The sequence below is a fragment of the Castor canadensis genome, chromosome 17, assembly GCF_047511655.1.
Source record: "Castor canadensis chromosome 17, mCasCan1.hap1v2, whole genome shotgun sequence".
NCBI classification, from domain to species: Eukaryota; Metazoa; Chordata; class Mammalia; order Rodentia; family Castoridae; genus Castor; species Castor canadensis.
In genome coordinates, this window is record NC_133402.1 from 11525778 (window position 1) to 11545698 (window position 19921).

The 19921-nt window shown below is 36.7% G+C and overlaps 1 protein-coding gene across 8 annotated transcripts in view; it reads left to right on the forward strand.

Annotated features, from left to right (window-relative positions):
• Positions 1 to 19921, forward strand: part of Mrtfb (myocardin related transcription factor B) — a 184786-nt gene that overhangs the window by 83472 nt on the left and 81393 nt on the right. For 6 of the 8 annotated variants that reach the window (XM_074059998.1, XM_074059997.1, XM_074059996.1 and 3 more), the window contains one exon: positions 3813 to 3875. The exons of the other annotated variants lie outside the window; for them this stretch is intronic. In XM_074059998.1, the coding sequence (XP_073916099.1) occupies positions 3813 to 3875 (63 nt within the window). The remainder of the gene's footprint in view (positions 1 to 3812; positions 3876 to 19921) is intronic. 8 annotated transcript variants of the gene reach the window in all.

The following is a 19921-nucleotide window of genomic DNA, read 5'->3' on the forward strand; positions in this document are numbered from 1 at the left end:
ACATCATCTTTACATGATAAATATATACTCTTTTTATTTGTCAGTTAGTACAAGTAAATAGAAATGTTAAGTAAAAAAGAAATTACGTTTTTGACAGTTATGCGAGCAGTGTGTATTCACAGTAATAATATACATGAAAAGACCATAACTTTTTTATTTTAATGATTTTTTACTTATGTTCATATTTTAAGTCTTAATGTCTCATTTAAATCATATAAAAACATAGGTATAGATATTATAAAGTAATCAGATTCAGATATGTTGGTTATTGTCTTTTATTCATAACTATTTGAATTTCACTTAGTAGAATTATGTTCTTTCTATTGGGAGGAAAATGGAAGTATTTGAATGTGTGATTAGTGTGTAGGAGGATTATGTCATCCAATAGTTTGTAAATAAGCTCTGTAGGAGAAATGAAGTTGACATTTAAGCAGCAATTCCAGGATCTTTACTTCTTTTTATGAATATTTGTGTTAGTAGTGATAGTGGAGTGGCAAGACAGAGCCACAACAGGAGCATGCGTGGAGCATGCTCAGCAGAGATGAGCTACAGTGTTCTTCATGCCTGATCGTGGCCAAGATGATACAGACAGGAGCACTCCAGAAGTAAGGCAGCCATTTAGTAATTAGCTTTTCCCAGATGAACCTTCATAAACGAAGTGTACATACACAGCATATAAATAAATCATGTACCTTTACTAAAACAATGCATATACAGGGACCTCAAACTTATTCTTGACATTTTATGTACATACTAGATTTAGATCCATCCTCATGTTTCTACATTAGCCTTCCTTCAGATGGTCAACACTGGGGATAAAGGGAAACCAGTCAAAGGAACAGATCATTTAGTGTATAAATATCAAGAGCTCAGGTGCTGTAAGTTCAGAAGTGCAGGTGGAGATGACAAAGAGCTGCACGCTTTGCCTGTGCTCCCACTCCAGGGGCCATGCTCTGAGGCTTCTCCTTCGTGAGATCATTTGCCAGGACTGAAATGCTGCCAGGCATAGCTGCTCCACAGGGTGTTGGTGGGAATTGATTGTAGAGTAAGCACAAAAGTTAATATGGATTTCAACCTTTAAAAGATGATTGCTATTTTAATACTTTTTGGTATTTTAATGTGAGGTGTTTTAATGTGAGATCGAACACCTCAATGCTTTCACAGATAGATGACATGCCACCTGTCCGTGGTATCAAATAGGAGTGAAATCAGTACCTGTCACCTTCTTCCTGTATTGAAAGGCATTCTGAAACTCCATTCTCTATGATGTAGGTTTTGATTCCAAAAAAAAAAAAAAAAGAGAGATTTATTTGTTGTTCTTTTTAAATTTTGGTATTCTTAGTTACTACAGTTAGGACATTTGAGTTTAGAGTCTCTTGATGTTTTTTTCTAAGATTTTCCATCCATAAATTTATCACACTTAACAATTTTAGACCATCTCTTGTTCTGTACTTGAATGATAACTTACTAGAGAGAAAAATGATTTATTCAAAAATCGTTGCACACAGGTGGCTCTTTGCTTTGGATTCAGTATATATATTAATATATTTGTGGACAGTCAGATGAACTTGATCAGGCTGGGGAATCAAGCAAAAGACAGCTGTTTGCCTTGCACCTTAGAAATTAAATAGCAGAAGTTCACAGCTGGTCTTTTCTATAGGTTTTATTCTGAAAATATTTCCCTATTCCTCATTAACTTGTTAGGCTTACTGTCTCTCCATGTGTCTAGAAATGCACAGAGGTGATAAACGTTTGTCTTGGACAAGACTTTTCCTTATACTGTATGTAAGCTGCTATAGTCAGTTAAAGAGACTGGAGCTGACAGCCAAACACAAAACTCTCATAGTGTCATAAATAGGAAGGAAATAAATAGGTGCTAAATAGCTAAGATCCAACTATGGAAGCTTACTCTCCCTTTTTATAACTAGAGGCAATAGAAATGAATTATGGCCTGTAAAAATATCTTCTATTGGTTTTGCTGTTGACATGTAGGATCTCGAGTATTTAATATAATTCTCAAGGACATCAGTGAACGTTCTGATGCATTTTGATCATTTACTTCACTGTTTTTGGGAATTAGTCTAGGAAGAGAAATATATGTACTCTGAATGTAATTTACCTTAGTCAAGTTATTAATATTTTTCAAATCAGCCTTTAGGACATATCCTAAATACAGTGATGAAGTTCAAAAGCAAGCTGCAGACCTGATACCTGCCAGTGAAATTAATTTTTAACTGTGGCAGATCTCATATGCTTTTTGTTTGTGACACTTAATCCCTAGAGTCCTTCAAAATGAGAGTCTACGAATATCTCAAGGGTGAAGTACTCTCTTTCATGATGGCCTTTATAAAGTCTAACACAATGTTTAATGTAAATAAGTACCTATAACCTATCCATCTTCTTTTTTCTTACTCTGGCTTCCTTATTTCAATTGTTGTTACTGGGGATTTAGTTTGCTTCACTGTAGTGCTGAACATATCCAAGCAGAATATGGAGGAGGGGGGCTGTGCAGGAATTTTCTTGCACCCATTTGGAGCTATTAGTGAGTCTGATCTGACACAGCAGCATAGCAGTGTCAAAAAGCTGATGTGAGTGCACTGTAGTTATCTCTGAAGGTCGAGAATAGAGGAAGTCTGTAGTTTCAGAGGTACAGCAGAAGGATGGAAGACCCTAGTCATAGTACCCCTGAAGCCTCATTTTGAGTCATCAGGCTTTAAATCAAGGAGGATTGATTTAAAGCATAACAGTAATTAGCTGTTCAAACTACCAGTGAGACCACATTATCTTAAACTTACAAAATGCTTACCTAGCTAGGCACCAGTGGCTTACGCCTATAATCCTAGCAACTGTGGAAGCAGAGATCAGGAGGATCACGGTTCTAAGCCAGCCTGGGCAAATAATTTGTGAAACCCTATCTTGAAAAAAACCTAGCACAAAAGGGGTTGGCAGAGTGACTCAAACGGTAGAGCAAGTGTGAGTCTGAGTTTAAATCTCAGAACCACCAAAAAAAAAAAACCTAAAAATTTATAAGACTTTATTAGTTACTAGGGTCATAGAAGTACATTTATTTCTTATATAGATTACTTGAGATGATTTTCTTAAAGTTAGAGTACATTATATGATTTATATTAGACTTTGGACCAGTAAAGAAACTAATTTATGAAGGAGCAATCTTTATTCCTCAGAAATCAATTATAGGGCAGTGGTGTGGCTTAAGTGGTAGGGTGCCTGCTATAAAGAGAGAGAGAGAGAAAAGTATAATATGGTGTAATATTTATACAAAATTATTATAATATTAACTAGCTTAAGAAATATTAACAAATATTACTAAAGAATAACCTCCTAGTTACCTAGGCTGTCAAGGCTACTTAGACTTGAATAATTTATGACCTGTTCCTTTGCTGAGCTGAGAAACTTAGTAAAATTAACTGCAGCTTTTTTTTACTGTTATGTCTGCCATGCAATCTAACCAAAAAGACTTCTATTCAAAACTAAAGAAAAGCTAGACATTGGATGCCCATTTTCTATCATACCTACAAAAGAGCCTGTTAAGTACAGGAATCGTGCTGGGAAAAAGTGATCCATAATTATATTTATCCCTTTGTTATTTGGCTTATGTTTTAAGACATCAGGAATGTAATACTATTGTGATAGAAAGCAACAAGACATATGTTAGAATAACAAATATATTGGAATTTTATATATATTTGTAGACTAATGAGAAAATATCATACCTAATGTTTTTCTAACTCCTTTAATTAATCCATACTGTTGGCTCTCCTGCCCTCAACTGCTGCCCTCACTATTAACAGGAAGTGTAGTCTTGTGGGAGTCAGGACTCCAGCCTCCTCTGCTGACTCAGTCTGTGAGTGTGGGTAAGTCTGAGAAGCGCTCTGTGTCGCAGTATGACCATTGCAGTATTTGTATGGTAGCTTCTAGCCCATGTGTCTTCCTCTGGCTGCCCTCCCTCATTGCACCATGTGTTCTTATATCTCAGTATCACTTTTGCGTTGTGTTCTTCATTGGGCAGGAGAAACAAATAAATATGCTTCCATCTCAATTAACGGATGAAATGTTCCATAGAGACAAATTAGTCATGTTGCTGTTTAACACATTCCTCACACAGTGGTATTATACATACATGCCAACTCTCTGAATTAGTCAGATTTTCTTCCATTTTTAAAAATAAAGAGAAATGAACTTCATTTATGTTATTTTCAAAAATAATGTGTCTAATTTAGAATATGCACCATTTTCTTATGCATGGTTTTCAAGGGTTGGCAGGTATGTGTTAACATTATTACAGTAGCATCAGACATCCATTAAAAAGATAGTATTTCAGCTTTTTTAAAAGCCCAAATTGTTCATGTTCTTTTCTGGTCATGTATGTTGTTGTTTTTGTTAAGAAAACGCTAATATCTCTATTTACTAACTTAAAATTTTGAGATATGACCTCTGTGTTTGATAAAGATATAACAAGAAAAACAAGTAAGTTTGATCTTATAAGCTAAGCTTAAAAACTGTCAAGTATTAGTTTAGTCACTCATCTCTCTGCGGATTTGAGATTCATAGCAACAAAATAGGAAACGCTCTTTGTCAGAGACCTTGATCCCAACATAGCAGTTAAGAAGATAGTGATTGGACTGGTTGATCAACTACCATCAAATACTGCATGAGAATACTACGCTTTCTCAAATTATTTTTAAAAATTTGTGTTTTAGGATGGCAATAAGAATATTTTTTAAAAATGGTTAGGAAATATTTATTGAATGATCATGGTGTCCATTGCTCTAAAATAATTTCTGGATTTTAAGCGTCCAGTATAATGTTGGCAGTTCAAAATGTGGTATAGACTCAAAATTGTTAGATAACGTAGATCTTTAAAAGTTAATTCCCCTGGCTGTATACAGAAAATTAATTTAGAGATGATTCTTGCAGATAACAAAGAGAAAGAAGAGGGTTATAGAGTCCGGACTCAGTAGATCTCACTCTATTATACTAGATGTATGGCATCAGGCCACTCAAAGCCTGTGTCTTGGGCTGGGGGTATAGCTAAGTGGTAGAGTACTGGCCTAGAATGTGCAAGGCCTTGGGTTCCATCCAGGGAATGTGTCTCATTTAGGCTATGGAGAGGATTAAATGAAATAAAGCATCAAAAGTGACCAGCACACACTCAGCACATGTTATGATTATCCAGCATCACATGCTCGATGCACAAATGCCAGGAAGAAGGCAACATGCACAGTGGCTGAGAGCACCAGCTTGAAGCCAGTCTTTCAATCTAGATCCCACCTGCACCATTACTAGTTGTGCATTTTCCTCCCTTTGCCTCAGTTTCCTCATCTGCAAATTGAGGAGCACACCTGTGTCTACTTTATAGGATTGCTGTGACAGTTGGGTAAATTAATCTCTGCTGAGAGCTTAGAATAGTGCAGTGCATTTAGTTAGCACTTGAACTATACTGTTGTTTTTTTTTTAGTAGTCCCAGTAATTTCTGCCTCCCGTTTTCCACAAGTATTTCTGTTTAAAGAAATCAAAATGACCTGTAGTTTCTTAATGTCTCTCCATGTACCTTCATAACATTTGAAGAACAGCTCATCTGATGAGCTCTGAGAGGGTAAAGGCAGTAGGCACGGATTTCCCATGAAGTTTGTCTCTTGTGGGTACTGCCAGTTCCCACAATCCTTGCATTCTCTGGGCATCAGTCAGTGTCTACAAGGAAGGATTTTCCAATGGTAAAGTATGTGAAAAGACAAACAGGCCAAAACTCAGAGCTCTCTAGGGACTCTGACCTCCAAAACAGACTCCATTCTGACATTTTCACAGGCTGCTTGAAGAAATTCCAGTAGGGTCATTCCATTTGGTAAACTCCTAAACAGATCCTCTGTCATCAAAAGCTGATTTATAGGTTTTCTTCTCCTTGTGTCCTTGTTCTGAGGGCATTAAGATAGAAAATATTGTTGCTGAGACCTGAAAGCATGTGATGTGTATGATAAGTACTATACAGAAGACTTGGTATTTGAGATAATAAAACAGTTTGTAATATTCAAAGAGATTTCTGGTTCTAAGTCATTTTTTAAATTCTTTTTCATTTTCATTCCAGGAAATTATATCATAATTACATTTCTAAATTAATTTTTTTCATTTAATGAAGAATTTGATTAAATTAATGTATCATATTAATTTATATGTGTGTGACTGGTTGTTTCGCGATGGCCTGTGGGGTGTGTAAGAGCAGGAACAGCTCCAGTGACTTAGAATGTCCTCAGGGCTCTTGAGCTGCTGGCTGCTCTGTTTCATGATGCCTTAAGCTCAGCAGAGGGCTGACTCTAGAAAGTGTTTTCAGTTAATCTGAATCTCCTCAAAATATTTTATTGTGTATTATGTATTTCTTTTTTTAAGTATTATACTAAAAATAAATGAGAAGGGCAGAACTCAAGAGACTTGAAGCCTGGACAACTTAAGGAAATGGGTAATTAGGATTTCCTTGGTTTGTAGTTGGGTTGGCTTTAACTGCTAACAGTCTCATGGCCATCCCATCAGAAGTCTGAATGGCAAGTATGAAATTCCAGAGGTGAGTGGTATTCTACATTGAAAGGTCAGGTTTGTCTGGAGATTTTATATGGTTTATTTCCTTGTTTTCATGTTTTTCTTCAATGAGTTAATCCTTAGCTGAGACCATAAAATTCTATTACATAAGAGTTCTACACAATCAGAAATTTCTTACTATTTGACATCTGATTCTGTTGTAGGAATGCAGTATGTTTTGAATAAATGTGAAAATAAGACACAAGCAAGTAAATTGATTTATGCTCTCCAGGAAACCTCTTAAAATTAGTAGTAGTAAAAGTGAAACTCATTTTATCATGTACAAAAAACCTGTCTGGAATTTCTGTTTACAAAAAAAGGAAACTAAAAAGAAATAATAAATTGGTCACAATGTACTAGAGAATTGTGTGGCTCTTGATTGATGTTTAAAATATAAATAAGATATGAATATATTGAAAAAGATATTTGCGGGAGGGTGTTTTTTTCAAGCCAAAAATAACAGTGACATACTCTTAACATGAGAAAATATGACTTTTCTAATATATTTTCCAACACATATATGTTACTCTACATTTTTCTCAAAGAGACAATTTGGTTGAATAAAATTTGCTGCTGAGCTAATGAACTCTGGTTGCGCAGGCATGTGCTTACTTATGCATAGACCTAGATGTGTTTGATGGATTGCGGAAGCCTTTCTGATCCCCAGTGAAGCAGAGTGTTACACTTCAAACTGTTGAAAATTTTATTTGCATACCCAAATATTATAATTTGGAGGATTTTTAAGATAAAGGGATTTAAACTTAACACCAGTTGGATCAAGTAAGGATTAAAAAAATGAAAAGTGAAGAAATCTAAAAACCTGGTCTTTGATTCTCAAAGCCCCAAAAAGTACTTTGGATTTTATTTTCTTCAGCTGTTGCAGAGGAACTGTTTAAAGTATATTTTCTCACAAAAATGCATGCATTTTGAAAATGACCATGAATGTTTCATGTATACTTGAGAGTAGACTCTTATATTTATGTCAGTTAGGTCCATTTGGCTGATGAGGATGTTTAAGTCTGTAATACCCCCATGATTTTCTTTTTTACTTGTCCCACCAAGCACTCAGCATTATTGGAAACACCGACTACCATTGTGAAATTGTTGATTTATCCTTCAATATTATCTGTGTTTCATGTAGTTTGGGGCTCTGTCATATGGTATTGATGAATTGATCCTTTCATATTATTAAACTTTAGGACCTTCTCCTAAAGTCTGCTTTGTTTGATATTAACATAGTCTCAGAAGGACCTGATACCAGATATTATCTCCCATGCTTTTGCCCTTAACCCATCTATGTCTTTAAAGTGGTTGCTTATAGACAGCAGAAGTGCATCTTTCTTTTAAAAATCTAATCTGTTAATCTTTTTTTTTTCTTTCATTACAGTGTTTAGATCATTTACATTTAAGGTAATTACCCATGTGTCTGGTATATTATCTGTTCCTGTTACTTTTAAACATAGTGGCTTAACAAAGCCACATTTCTTATCTGGTTGCCTCTGCCTTGGGGTCTCTCTGGCCTGCAAGTAGTATCAGCCAGGGCTAGGATTTCATCTGAAGACTCAGCTGGGCATGGATCCTCTTCTAAGCTTATATACTGTTCCTAGAAAAGTTCTGTTCCTTGAGGACTACATTGGACTCCAGGCCTCGGTTCTGTTGGGCTTCTCCAACATGGCACCTCACCTTATTAAAGTAAGTCTATCTAGGCAAAATTAGTCTTTTGCAGCATTCTCTTAATGTTGCCATATTCTATTGATCAGAAACAAATTATTCAAGGGGAGAAGATTATGCAAGGCTATAAATACAAGAAGAAAGTGGTCATTAGGGCTGCCTACCACAGTTGTGTTTAAATCCATCATCTTGCTAGGTTTTGTTTGTCGTCTGCTTTCTCAGTATTCTTCTTTTCCTGCCCCTCCCCTTTAGATTATTTTACTTTATTACAATGTTACAAAGATCTATGGGTGTTTTCTTTTTTTTTTTTTTATTATTCATATGTGCATACAAGGCTTGGTTCATTTCTCCCCCCTGCCCCCACCCCCTCCCTTACCACCCACTCCGCCCCCTCCCTCTCCCCCCCACCCAATATCCAGCATAAATCTAATATATTGCTAATACCACCAATGAAACATTTATCTTAGATATTACAGCTTTGTCTCTGGAAGTTCCATTTTGTTATTTTTTACATTTCTCTTTTCATTTCTCTCCTCATGTCCTCATTATAGTTGTGTTTTAATAGTTTCATTTTTTGTCATCCTGGTTCTTTTCATTGATAACTTTGTCTCCTGTTAAAAGAGTCACATTTTCCTGCTTCTTACACAAATAGTCTTAATTTTTTATTGGATATGACACTGTGAATGTTATACTGGTGACTGTCTGGATTTTGTTTTTGTCTTCCTTTAAAGAATGTCGGTCTTTGGTTTGGTAAGTAGCTAAGTGACTTTCAGTTCACTCTCAAGGCCTTCCCTAAATGTTGCTGGGAAAGATGGAGAATAGCATTCATGCTTTAACTAATGACTAGGACCAGTGCCTTTGGAGTCTGCTGAATGGCCTTCTAAGTGCCCAGAGAGGACTTTTCACTCAGGTTGTCTGGAGCTTGAACATTCCCCAACCTTGTATGTACTTAGGGGATAGTTGAGCTTGCAGTTCTGATTATTTCTTGCCCAGCTTTGTGAAATTTCACTCCAGGGACATGTTGCCTAGTATTCAGCAAAAGCTCAAGGGCACTGTTAGACAGGTTTCTAAAATTCTTTTCAGAAATTTGCCCTGCAACTTCTAGCTGTCTTACCCTCTCAAGGCTCTCGTTTCTGTCTCCTCAACTCAGCCAGCCCACTAGCTCTTCTGACTTATTCCTCCTATGCCCAGGGTCTGAAAGTTGCCTCTAAGCAGAGAGCTGAGGTAGTGATAGGGCTTGCCCCATTGTTCCCCTTCTCCTGAGGGTCACAGTCCCTCATTACCTGATTCCCAATGTTTGAAGCCATTGTTTCATGTTATTTTATCAAGTTTCTTAGTTTCTTGTGGCAGGAAGTAAAAACCAGTGCTTGTCACTCCATCATAGCCAAAACACAGGGTCTAGGATTAGGGTTTTAACATGAGGCCTGTTCCTTTCCACTGGAATACACATCCTCTGGATACATGTAACAGCTTTTATATAATTTTTTATTATAAATTTTTATTAGGATATATTCATTATAGGAGGGGGAATTGAAAGCGACAATTCTGATCAAACTTATATTCTATATTATTTACATTTCCCCCTCATTTCTCACCTTCAGCCCCTCCCCACCCCACCCAAAGCAATTGTAAGAGGTTTTTTAGTTCTGTTTCATAGGTATGTGAATCCATCAATCATGTACTATAACCTTAATCTCCTTCCTTCACCCTTCCCCCACCAATAGTACCCCACCCCTGCACACTGCCTATTTTATATTCCTGGTTATCATTATTAATATTTAAGTTGACATTCAAAGGGGTGTCTCAATGTATGCCTACTGTGGGTGTGCTTTACTTTGGGCTGTTTAATCCCTTTGTTTGCTCTCCCTTACCCCTTTACCTCTGCCTTCCGTTTTACAACAGCTTTCAGCACACATCCTTATATCTTACATTATGTGATATTACTACTGATGCTCTATCCTTCTATTTTCCTTTCCCTCAGTTGTAACAGCTTTCTGACCAGACTGCAACAGCAGTGTCATTTTGTTTTGGGGTCCATCCAAACATTCATGCTTGCTGGGCTCACGAAATTGTTCTGTGCTTTTTGATCAGTGAATGAATTGGTGGTTGAAGACTTGAGGCAAGTAAGCCTCCACTTGTGCAATTGATGCAGAATGGTCAAAGGTTGTCATAAAAGATCCTGCTGGAGCCTCTTGAATCACCTGGAGCCTATGGCAGAGTTATCCAGTTGGTTCAAGAAGGCTTATCTTCATTTCTTTTCCTTTTCTTTCTGAAGCACAAAAAAAGAAAGGTTTTTCTGGTTGGAAGAATCTATTCTTCATTAATAAAGAACTGATAGTGTGTTATTTTCTACCTAAAGAATTGTTAAAATTTTAAAAAATTCTCTTCTCAGAATTTAAATTTGATTCAATTTGGCAAAAGAGTCAACCATTAGGAGTATATTTTTTGTCCCCCATGTGTATTAAATGGGAGTTTTCTTGTCAAAAACATCTACCTTATATTAAGAGAAAAATAAAGACTAAGGTTGCAGATTCATCGTAAGTGCAACAAACCATTGTGTTACACACCCTGCCAACAGCGCCCCCCCCCCATCATTTGCAAATGCCAAGCAAAGAAAGCCTACATATGAGAAAAGTCCTGGAATAAAATAAAACAGTTTTAGAGATTTGCATATATACAAACTACTTTCTCTCTCTCTCTCTCTCTCTCTCTGTCTCTGTCTCTGTCTCTGTCTCACACTGGGGTTTGAAATCAGGGCCTCACATTTAGTAGGCAGGTACTCTTACTGCTTAGCCACTCTGCCAGCCCTTTTTTGTGAGGGTTTTTTGAACATAGGGTCTTGCTTCTTGGTAGCTATTTGCCTGGGGCTGGCTTTGAACCAAGATCCTCCTGATCTCTACCTTCTGAATAGCTAGGATTACAGGTGTGAGCCACTGGTGCCAGGCTTTTTTGTTTTGTTTTTTTGAGACAGGGTCTTTCTGTGTAGCTCAGGCTGGCCTCATACTTATTAGCCTCCTGTCTGCCTCCCAAGTGCTGAGATTACAGCCATATGCCACCACACCCAGCTTTTTTTCATGCTATACTGTGCATTTTTATGATCATATAATCATTTTATATCAGTGACAGAAAAATCTAAAATTTGTATAATGATGAATACCAGAATAGTTTGGCAGCTCATGATTATATTACGGTATTGGGGGCTCTACCCAGAGCTGGCTAAAGGCAAGCTGAATCTTCACAAGCCATTATAGACTCTTGTATAAAGTTTTAAAGAACAATTTATGTTGCTACAGAGTTTTGAATGATGTGATAGAAATAAAAGAGTAGCATTGAGATTATCTGATCAGAACCCTCTGTCAGCATAATCACAGAAACACAATTTGATTGTACTCTAGTCTGGCACCCCAGAGTCTGCACTCCTTTTCCCATTGGGCCCAGTGGTTTAAGGTTTCTGTCTCAGTTCACAGTGCATCTATCGCTGCTTATATGTGCTGTCATGAACATGTCTCCAGTGTGAGAAGCTCAAGTAGGAGGTCAGAGGCAGAAAACAGAACATCTAAGAGTAGGCTTGGTACATGAGATGTCTGTGATAAAACTAGAACCAGAGGTAGACTTGAGAGTCCATGGGCAGCGCCATCAACCAGCTGTTGTGTCTGCTTCTTTTTCATTTGGTCCAGGTGACCTGCTGTTAACAGGGAAGAAGGCATATAAATAATATACAGCTGAACAAATGAAAAGTAAAAACGCTTCATTATATTTTTGAAAATTATAGCCATTAGGATATAATGAACTGTATAGTTCTATACTTGAACTGTAAAATACATCACACTTGCTTTTTCCTTTTCAAAAGACTTTCATGTGTACCACCCCATTTTATTGGCCCAATTGTTTGAAAACATTTTGTTTTTGAAACAGGGTCTTGCTTTGTAGCCAGGTTGGCTTTGAACTCTCAATCCCACTGTCTCAGCCTCCCAAGTGTTGGGATTATAAGCATGTTGTCCCTAAACCCACTGATTATTTGAAATGTGTTAATTGGCGTAAATGTGTTCATGCAGAATCTTTTCCAGAAGAAGTTTTATTCTTAAGTTGTACATTGTTTATAAGGTGCTATTCTTCCTCTTTTTCTTTTATAAGTACTATAATTATATAAATTAAATACCTAACACTCTGACTTTCTTAGTTTATTCTGTGTCTTCTCACAAAAACACACCACTTTTTTCCTTACTCCCTTTGTTAATATATCCAATGAACACATTGTTTTAGATCCACCTACAAATAAAGCACTGCATTAGGTTTTTCCATATTTCTGTATATTACTGCATTCTTCCTCCTCACTATCCATTAGGCCTAGAACCAATTGGTAAATAGTCAAGTTAATGCCCCAAGTTTTGCCAGTAGAGAAAGGTTTTCTTTCCTGACTAGGCAAAGGCATTTTACCCATTAAGTAAGTTTTATAAGACCTATATAAAACAAATGAAAAGTAAAAACGCTTTTCTCTGACTGAGAGTCAGAGAGGTTAGATAAGTTAGGAACATTAGCTAATAAGAAATGATAGTTTTAAAGATATACTTGGCTCTAAAACTGCCTCTGAAAGTTATAAAGTGTGCTTTTACAATAGAAAAGATTGGTTTTAGTTTAGAGTTCAAATAATGCCATTTTAAAGATAGAATGTTGTTTCCCTTTTACATAAAAAGGTATCAGTATAAACATATGAAAGCCAAAGTAAGTTTAAGATTTTATTTGAGCAGTATAATTTTACTTTTAAAAACTTCGTAAGAAATGGCCCAATGTATGCACATATGAATAAATGAATTTAAAAAATACTTCCTAAAGATTAAGACGTTCTACAATCAACCACCTACCTATTGAGCCTGTCAGGTGGCCTTCAATTTCAATTTGACAGATGTGTGTGTGTGTAAGTGTAAGTGTGTAATTAGTGCTGTACTGTTTATCCACCTGACATCCTCGAAGTTCTCTTATATTGTATTCCACTTCACCACCTTCTCAGAAAATGTTGCCTTGCTAGGAAAAACCATTTTGCAGCCAAGCTCCTTGGTTGTTGAAAACATAGAACTGTACTCAGTTTTACGTATCTGTTCACGTAGCCTAGTACTTCTAAAAGTACTCAACTAAGTGAATGAAGACATTTAGAAATTCCTCTAGTAGATGTCCAAATAATCATCTGTTCTTTTAAATCTTTTAAACAAATGTATTTTCACATTTTCTAGGAAAAATGAAAGCCTACAATAGATCACCCTCTTATGGCAGTTTATTTCTTAATAAGGTATTTGCCATTTAAAGCGTGAAATAAAAATCTACTTTTACTAGTTCTATAAACCATCTGTGTCTTTCCTGTGGTAAAATATAAATGAATATTTTCTCCTCTAATTTCCCATAATAGGCTAACAATCTTTACATGTTCTTTTTAACTCCTGGAGTTAGAGCAATTTATTAACTTTAAAAACCATTTACAAGTTAGTTATAGGCATGCCGAAATATGTCAGCATGCATCTTCTAAGAATAAATGCATTCTCCTATTTACTACAATATAATTATCACCCTCAAAAAATTAGCATCAGCATAATAGTAGTTATTATACAGCCCATATTCATATTTCTCCACTTTTTTCAATGTCCCTTTTAAAGCCAAGATATAATCAAGCATCACTCAGTTCATTTAACTGTCATATGCCCTTAATCTCCTCTAGTATCATACAATTCTCTCATTTTTCTTTACAGTCTTTCCCAGGTTGGCATTTTTAAAAGTCCAAGCCAGTTATTTTGCACAGTGATCCCTAGATTTATTTGATGGGGTCATTGTGATAGTTTGTGTTGACTATTTTGGTGAGAATACTACATAGGTGCTCTGCCCTTAGAGAATCACACTGGAGGAGTATGACAGTGTAACCCGTTAGTGGTAAGAGTATGTTTGACTGCTTGATTAAGATGATGTTCGCCTTTCTTCTTCTACTTCTATGTAAATGTATCCTTACTTCTTTGTAATTAATACATAATATGTGGGATAGTACCTTGAGACCAGGACTATTCTGCGTCCTCGCCAATTCTCACCCAAATAAATTATTATAAAGTTACTTACAAAATGATTTTCCAATTCTGGCATTCCTTCCCTGTGTATCAGCTGACATCCTTCTGAAAAGAAGAGCCTTCTTTTCTGAGGGAAAAATCACTGTGGACTCACAGAGTCTTTATTTTTTAAAACTAAAAGAGTATAATCCATTACTGTCACATTTTTGATGTACAAATTGTCCCAAGTTTGGACAGTGAGACCCTCCCCCCATAAAAGGATCCTTTTGATCTATTCCTTTTGTATCCTTTCAACCTGGCCCTGTTCATTTTTGGCATAAAATACTTTAGGATTGCCTTATACTTTCATCAGCCAATCTTAGAATTAACCCTTTCTCTAGGAATCTCTGGTTCCTTTTAGTTAGGAGTACTACTAGAGACCAAGACCTGAAATCTACAGATATTCATTGTTAGTTAGGCATCTTTGTTTCTGACCCTTTTTAGTCAGAAAAGCTAGGAAACTTTTTTTAGTCTGAGTTCAAGTTGAGAGTAGCCATGTAGTCTTAAAGCAGGTAAGCAAAACCAGAGACTTACTTTTCCCCCTATGAAGTTAAGAAGGTAAATATGGTTGATATACTTTCTATACAAGAATGAATGTAGAGTTTTTAAATCTGTTGAAATCACCATAAGATGGGGACTAAGGTAGAAAGGAGAAAAATAGAAGGGATGAACCAATTTGTGATATAATGCATATATGCATGGAAATGTCTTAATGACACTCCCTGACTAGCTATCTTAAACAAACAAAATATGTCTTTTTTTCAAAAACGGAGAACAGGAAAGTAAAACAGGTTATGTCTGGGGGTTGGTACCATTGGGAGGTGGGAGGATATGAGGAGAGGGTGTAGAAGGGCAAATATGGTGGAAATATTCTGTACTCATGCATGAAAATGGAAAGATGAGACCTGTTGAAACTCTTCTAGGAATGGGCGAGAGGGGTAAAAAAGAATGATGGAGGGGGTGAATTCAAATATGATACATTGTAAGAACTTTGATAAATGTCACAATGTACCCAGTAGGACAGTAACATGATAATTAAGAAAAAAGAAGTATTAGGACACTGCAGTATTTAAGACGTCTAAAAGTCTGACCAGTGGAACAGGATGGAGAAATCAGGATTAGACAATGCTCAGTTACCTGATACGTTACAAAATGGTATGTGTGTAGGAGAAAGAGTGGTCTTTTAAAATACGTGGTTGTAAATTAATTAAATATCCAGTGGAAATAAATTTGTCTAGAACTTATACCATATACAGTAAATCCAACTGGGAAAGGTAAAACAGTACTAAAGCATTGTGGGGGTGGTAACATCTCCATGACCTTGGAGTAGTCAGAATTTTCTTAAGTTGGACACAAAAAGCACTGTCCCTTAAAAAAAATTACATTATATTTAAATTAAAAATGATTGTGCACTAAAAAACATCAGTGAGAGAAAAGACCTACAGGATAGAAAGAAGATAAATTTTAATAGCTATATTTAATAAAAAGACTACTTCAGAATATAGAAAGAATTCCTACAAACTAGTATAATCAAGGGACAAGAGCCTCGACAGATACTTCACAAAAGAGGATATCCACAGGATACATACATCTATGGATAAGGGTATGTGTTCATTAGTCATCAGAGCAACGAAGTGGAAAACCTCAATAAAATGTTGCCATACATGCTCAGGAATGGCTAAAATCGAAAACACCACATGTGTCAAGGATATGAAGCAGCTGGTAGATTATGTAAAGTGAAAAGTACTAAGTATAATTCTACCCTGGACATCAGAATTCTCCTAGATTTACTAGATTTATACTCAACAGAAATACATATGTAGTATACATTTATCAGAAGATGTTTTCACTTGAATTATATGACATTGCCAAATTTTTTGTGAGGTCACTATCAGCAAATTTATATGGCTCAGTCTCCTACACTGTAGGAGCACTATTTGTTATAAGAAAAGACCAGAAACTGCCCAATGCCCATCTACACTCGGTGGGTTAAATAGAGATAGAGAGCACAGAAGAATACAACATTCAGAATGAACAAACTACAACTACTCCCCAAAATCACATCAAGCAAAGACAGCTAGTCACCAAAAGTATGCACTATATGAGTTGATGTTAGAAATCAAGACGGTGGATGAGAGGTAAGGTGGGAGATCATATGGCATGGAAATGGGTTTCCTAATGCTAGTTGTGTGGGTATGCTCCACTTGTAAAACTTCAGTGACTTATATGCTTACAATATTTGTATTTACACAGGTATATTACGCTAAAATGAAATGTTAAGAAATATGATAAAAATCCTAGATCTGATTTCAGTCCCATTCCATAGACTTTTGTTCCTCTGCTTCCCCCAGCTCTTACAATGAAAAACCTTGATTTCTCAAAACATCAATATACTTATCTATTTGTCCAATTCTACTATATATAACTTCAGAATTACACTATCAGTGCTACTACTAAAAACAAATCTATTAAGTTTAAGATTTCTTTGCAGTTCTTTTGTACTTGCACCATATCCATGTTTCTTAGATTAATTCTTATCTTTCTGCCTACCTTCTTTCCTTTCATGAAATTGGTAACAGATTTCACTGTGTACCTTTTTTAGTGTTATGGCTTTTGCAATTTTTTTTTTTTTGCAGCCTAGTTGGAAGCAAGTCATCTTATGACCATTTAAAGAAAAAATTTTTAAAAAGAATTTTTTTTTTTGGCCCTACTGGGGTTTGAATTCAGGGCCTCACATTTGCTAGGCAGGCATTCTACCACTTGACCAATTCTACCAGCCCTGTTCTGTGTTGTGTTTTTCTGAGATAGGGTCTCATGACTATTTGCCTTGAGCCACTATCCTCCTGATCTTTGCCTCCCAGCTAGCTAGAAATATAGGCGTGAGCCACTACTGCCCAACTTTAAAAAAAAAAAAAAAAAAACCTTTTTAAAGAAGTGGTTCCGTGTCTTTAATAAGATTATTGCAAGAAAATCACATCCTCACGGTTAGGACTTCTGTCATTTATGACATTAGTTTAGCATTATCTATCAACTTGCCATATGTCAAACCCAGCTACATTTTTATTTAATGAGTGTTAGTAATGTTTGTTAAGAGTCCATGTGGAAGCCATTTTTCCAAATAGTTTACATGTATTTGCATGGTACTTTAAAAAAAACAAACCTTTACCCCCTTTCCTAATAGTTAATTTCACTAGGAATCAGCTGTCAGGAGGATTGGGAAGGGTACTTTCTTGATGGCTTCATATGTACCAGCACTGCACTGTGCTTTCTTTCCTACTCTATCCCATTTAATCCTCCCAGCAGGCTCGAAAAATGGGTTGGGTGATCTTCATGTTTTATAAATGAGGAGCTGAAACTTTGAGAGATTTGTAAACTTACCCAAAATTACATGGCTGGAGTGTCAGATTGGGCTTTGATGCCAGTTCTTCATAACTCCCAAGTAGAAGCTAGTTTCCTCCCTTCCCTTCCTTCCTCCCTCCTTCCCTCCCTGTTTTTTCCCCTCCTCTCCCCTCTCCTCTCCTCTTTACTAGGGTTTAGACTCAGGGCCTCATACTTGCTAGACAGGCACTTTACCCCTTTTTTACTTAGTTATTTTTGGAAGAGTCTCACATTTTTGTCTGGTATCAGCCTTGGACCATGATCCTCCTACCTATGGCCTGAATAGCTGGGATCACAGGTACGCACCACCACATCCAGCTTGATGGTTGAGATGGGCTCTCGCTAACTTTATGCCCAGTCTAGACTCAAACCATGATCCTCCAATCTTTGCTTCATACAGGTGTGTGCCACTGTGACTGGCCAGTATGTTTCCTTTCTTAGAGTAAAATTGTTTTTATTGAGATTAGGGTTGATGCTGTGTAACAATGATGAAAAGAAAAACTGAGGACAAAAAATGGTTTTCAGGTTTAAGATTTTTACCATATTTTTGCAGGTCCAAAAGGGTCAGACAGTTCTCTTGGTTCCGGGAAATATAGTTTCCATGATGAATCTTTTGTATATATCTACTATTAGCAGGTTGTAAGTGTGGATCAGTTAATTGCTCGATGTATACCTTCAAAGTCAGCAGTGCTAGCTGAGAATAGATGACACAGTTGGCATTGATGTGGTCTGAGAAGGCTTGGGAAAGTGATTTCAGGTTGTTCCTCCTCCCTTGTGTTTGCCACCAGTGGTCTGATGCTCCAGCACTGCACACAGCGGCCGACTGACCTTGCTAGTGTGTGTATCTAAGCACTGTCTGCAGTGCTTCCTTGATTCTTGTTTGCCTTTAGGGGAAGGCCCAGACATTGCAACTTGTAAGTCCCAGCATGACCCAGACTTTGCCTTGCTCTCCAACCTTCGTCTGTGCCTTTCTGTGCCCAGTACTCCTGCCTCGCTCAACTATCTGTTCTTTCCCATACGTTATTCACTCTTGGGCCTTTGTGTCTTTGTACATGTTGTTCTCTACATGCTCTTACTGTCCGTCCCTTTCCAACCTTCTTACCCCCATAATCTTGTTTGTGAGGCACTGTCCTCCAACATGCCTGCTTTTTCCCCTTCATCCAACTAGATGATTCAGAGTAAATTGTTCGTAGTCTGTCATTCTAACCCATAAAGTCATTAACCTTTGTCTTCTGAGTTAAGCATGAATTTGTGATTACCATTATGTGTTATCTTTTCAGTTCCAGTACACTTTGTTACAGAAAATATTTTTCATTCCCTATTTCTAGATCCTATTTTGTAATTTAACCCTATCTAAATGTTTCAATTGAAATGACAAGGGGTAGTTTTTCTTCAGCTAGAGCCATGTTTGTATTTCTCCTTGCCCATAGTGGAAAGTAGAAAGTAGGACATAATGGCTTTGAAGGAAGAAATTATGATAACAGTTGCTTTCTTTGCAAAATAGAGCAGCTATTTCCAAGTGTGCATGTCAGTTTTTGACATTACTGGTGTTTGAACTCAGGGCCTCATGCTTGTTAGGCAGACACTCTACCACTTGAGCAGTCCACCAGCCCTTGCAAGTGAGTCTTATTTGAAACTTAACAAGAATAGGATGGCATACCCCTCTCTGATTATAGAAATTAGAGAATACCCAGAGGGAGAAGGGGTTGCCTGCATCTTATTTTGAAAAAAGTTCTACCATACAGAAAAGTTGAAAGAATTGCTCAATTAATACCCATATAATAAATACCTAGATTCTATAATTAACATTTTCTGTACTTGATTTATTGCACAATTATTCCTCTATTCCTTTATCATTCTATCAAAGTTGCTAATATCAGTATACTTCACCTCCGTACACTTCAGAATGAGCATCATTATGTAAAACTCAGTAGGGTTTATATTTTGTGATAAAATATGCTACATATCCACAAATCTAGGGTACACCATTGAATGAATTTTGACATCTGCATACACATATATGTCCTAAGATATAGAGTGTTGCCATCATCCCTGCCCTGCCCAGTCAGTCTCCATCGCAGCCCCTCCCTTTAGACAGCCTCTGTTCTGGTCTCATCCTCCGAGCATTGGGCTGATATTTCTTTTTAGGCTTTCATACAAATGAGTTCATACAGTGTGCATTCTTTGTGTAGAGTTTCTTG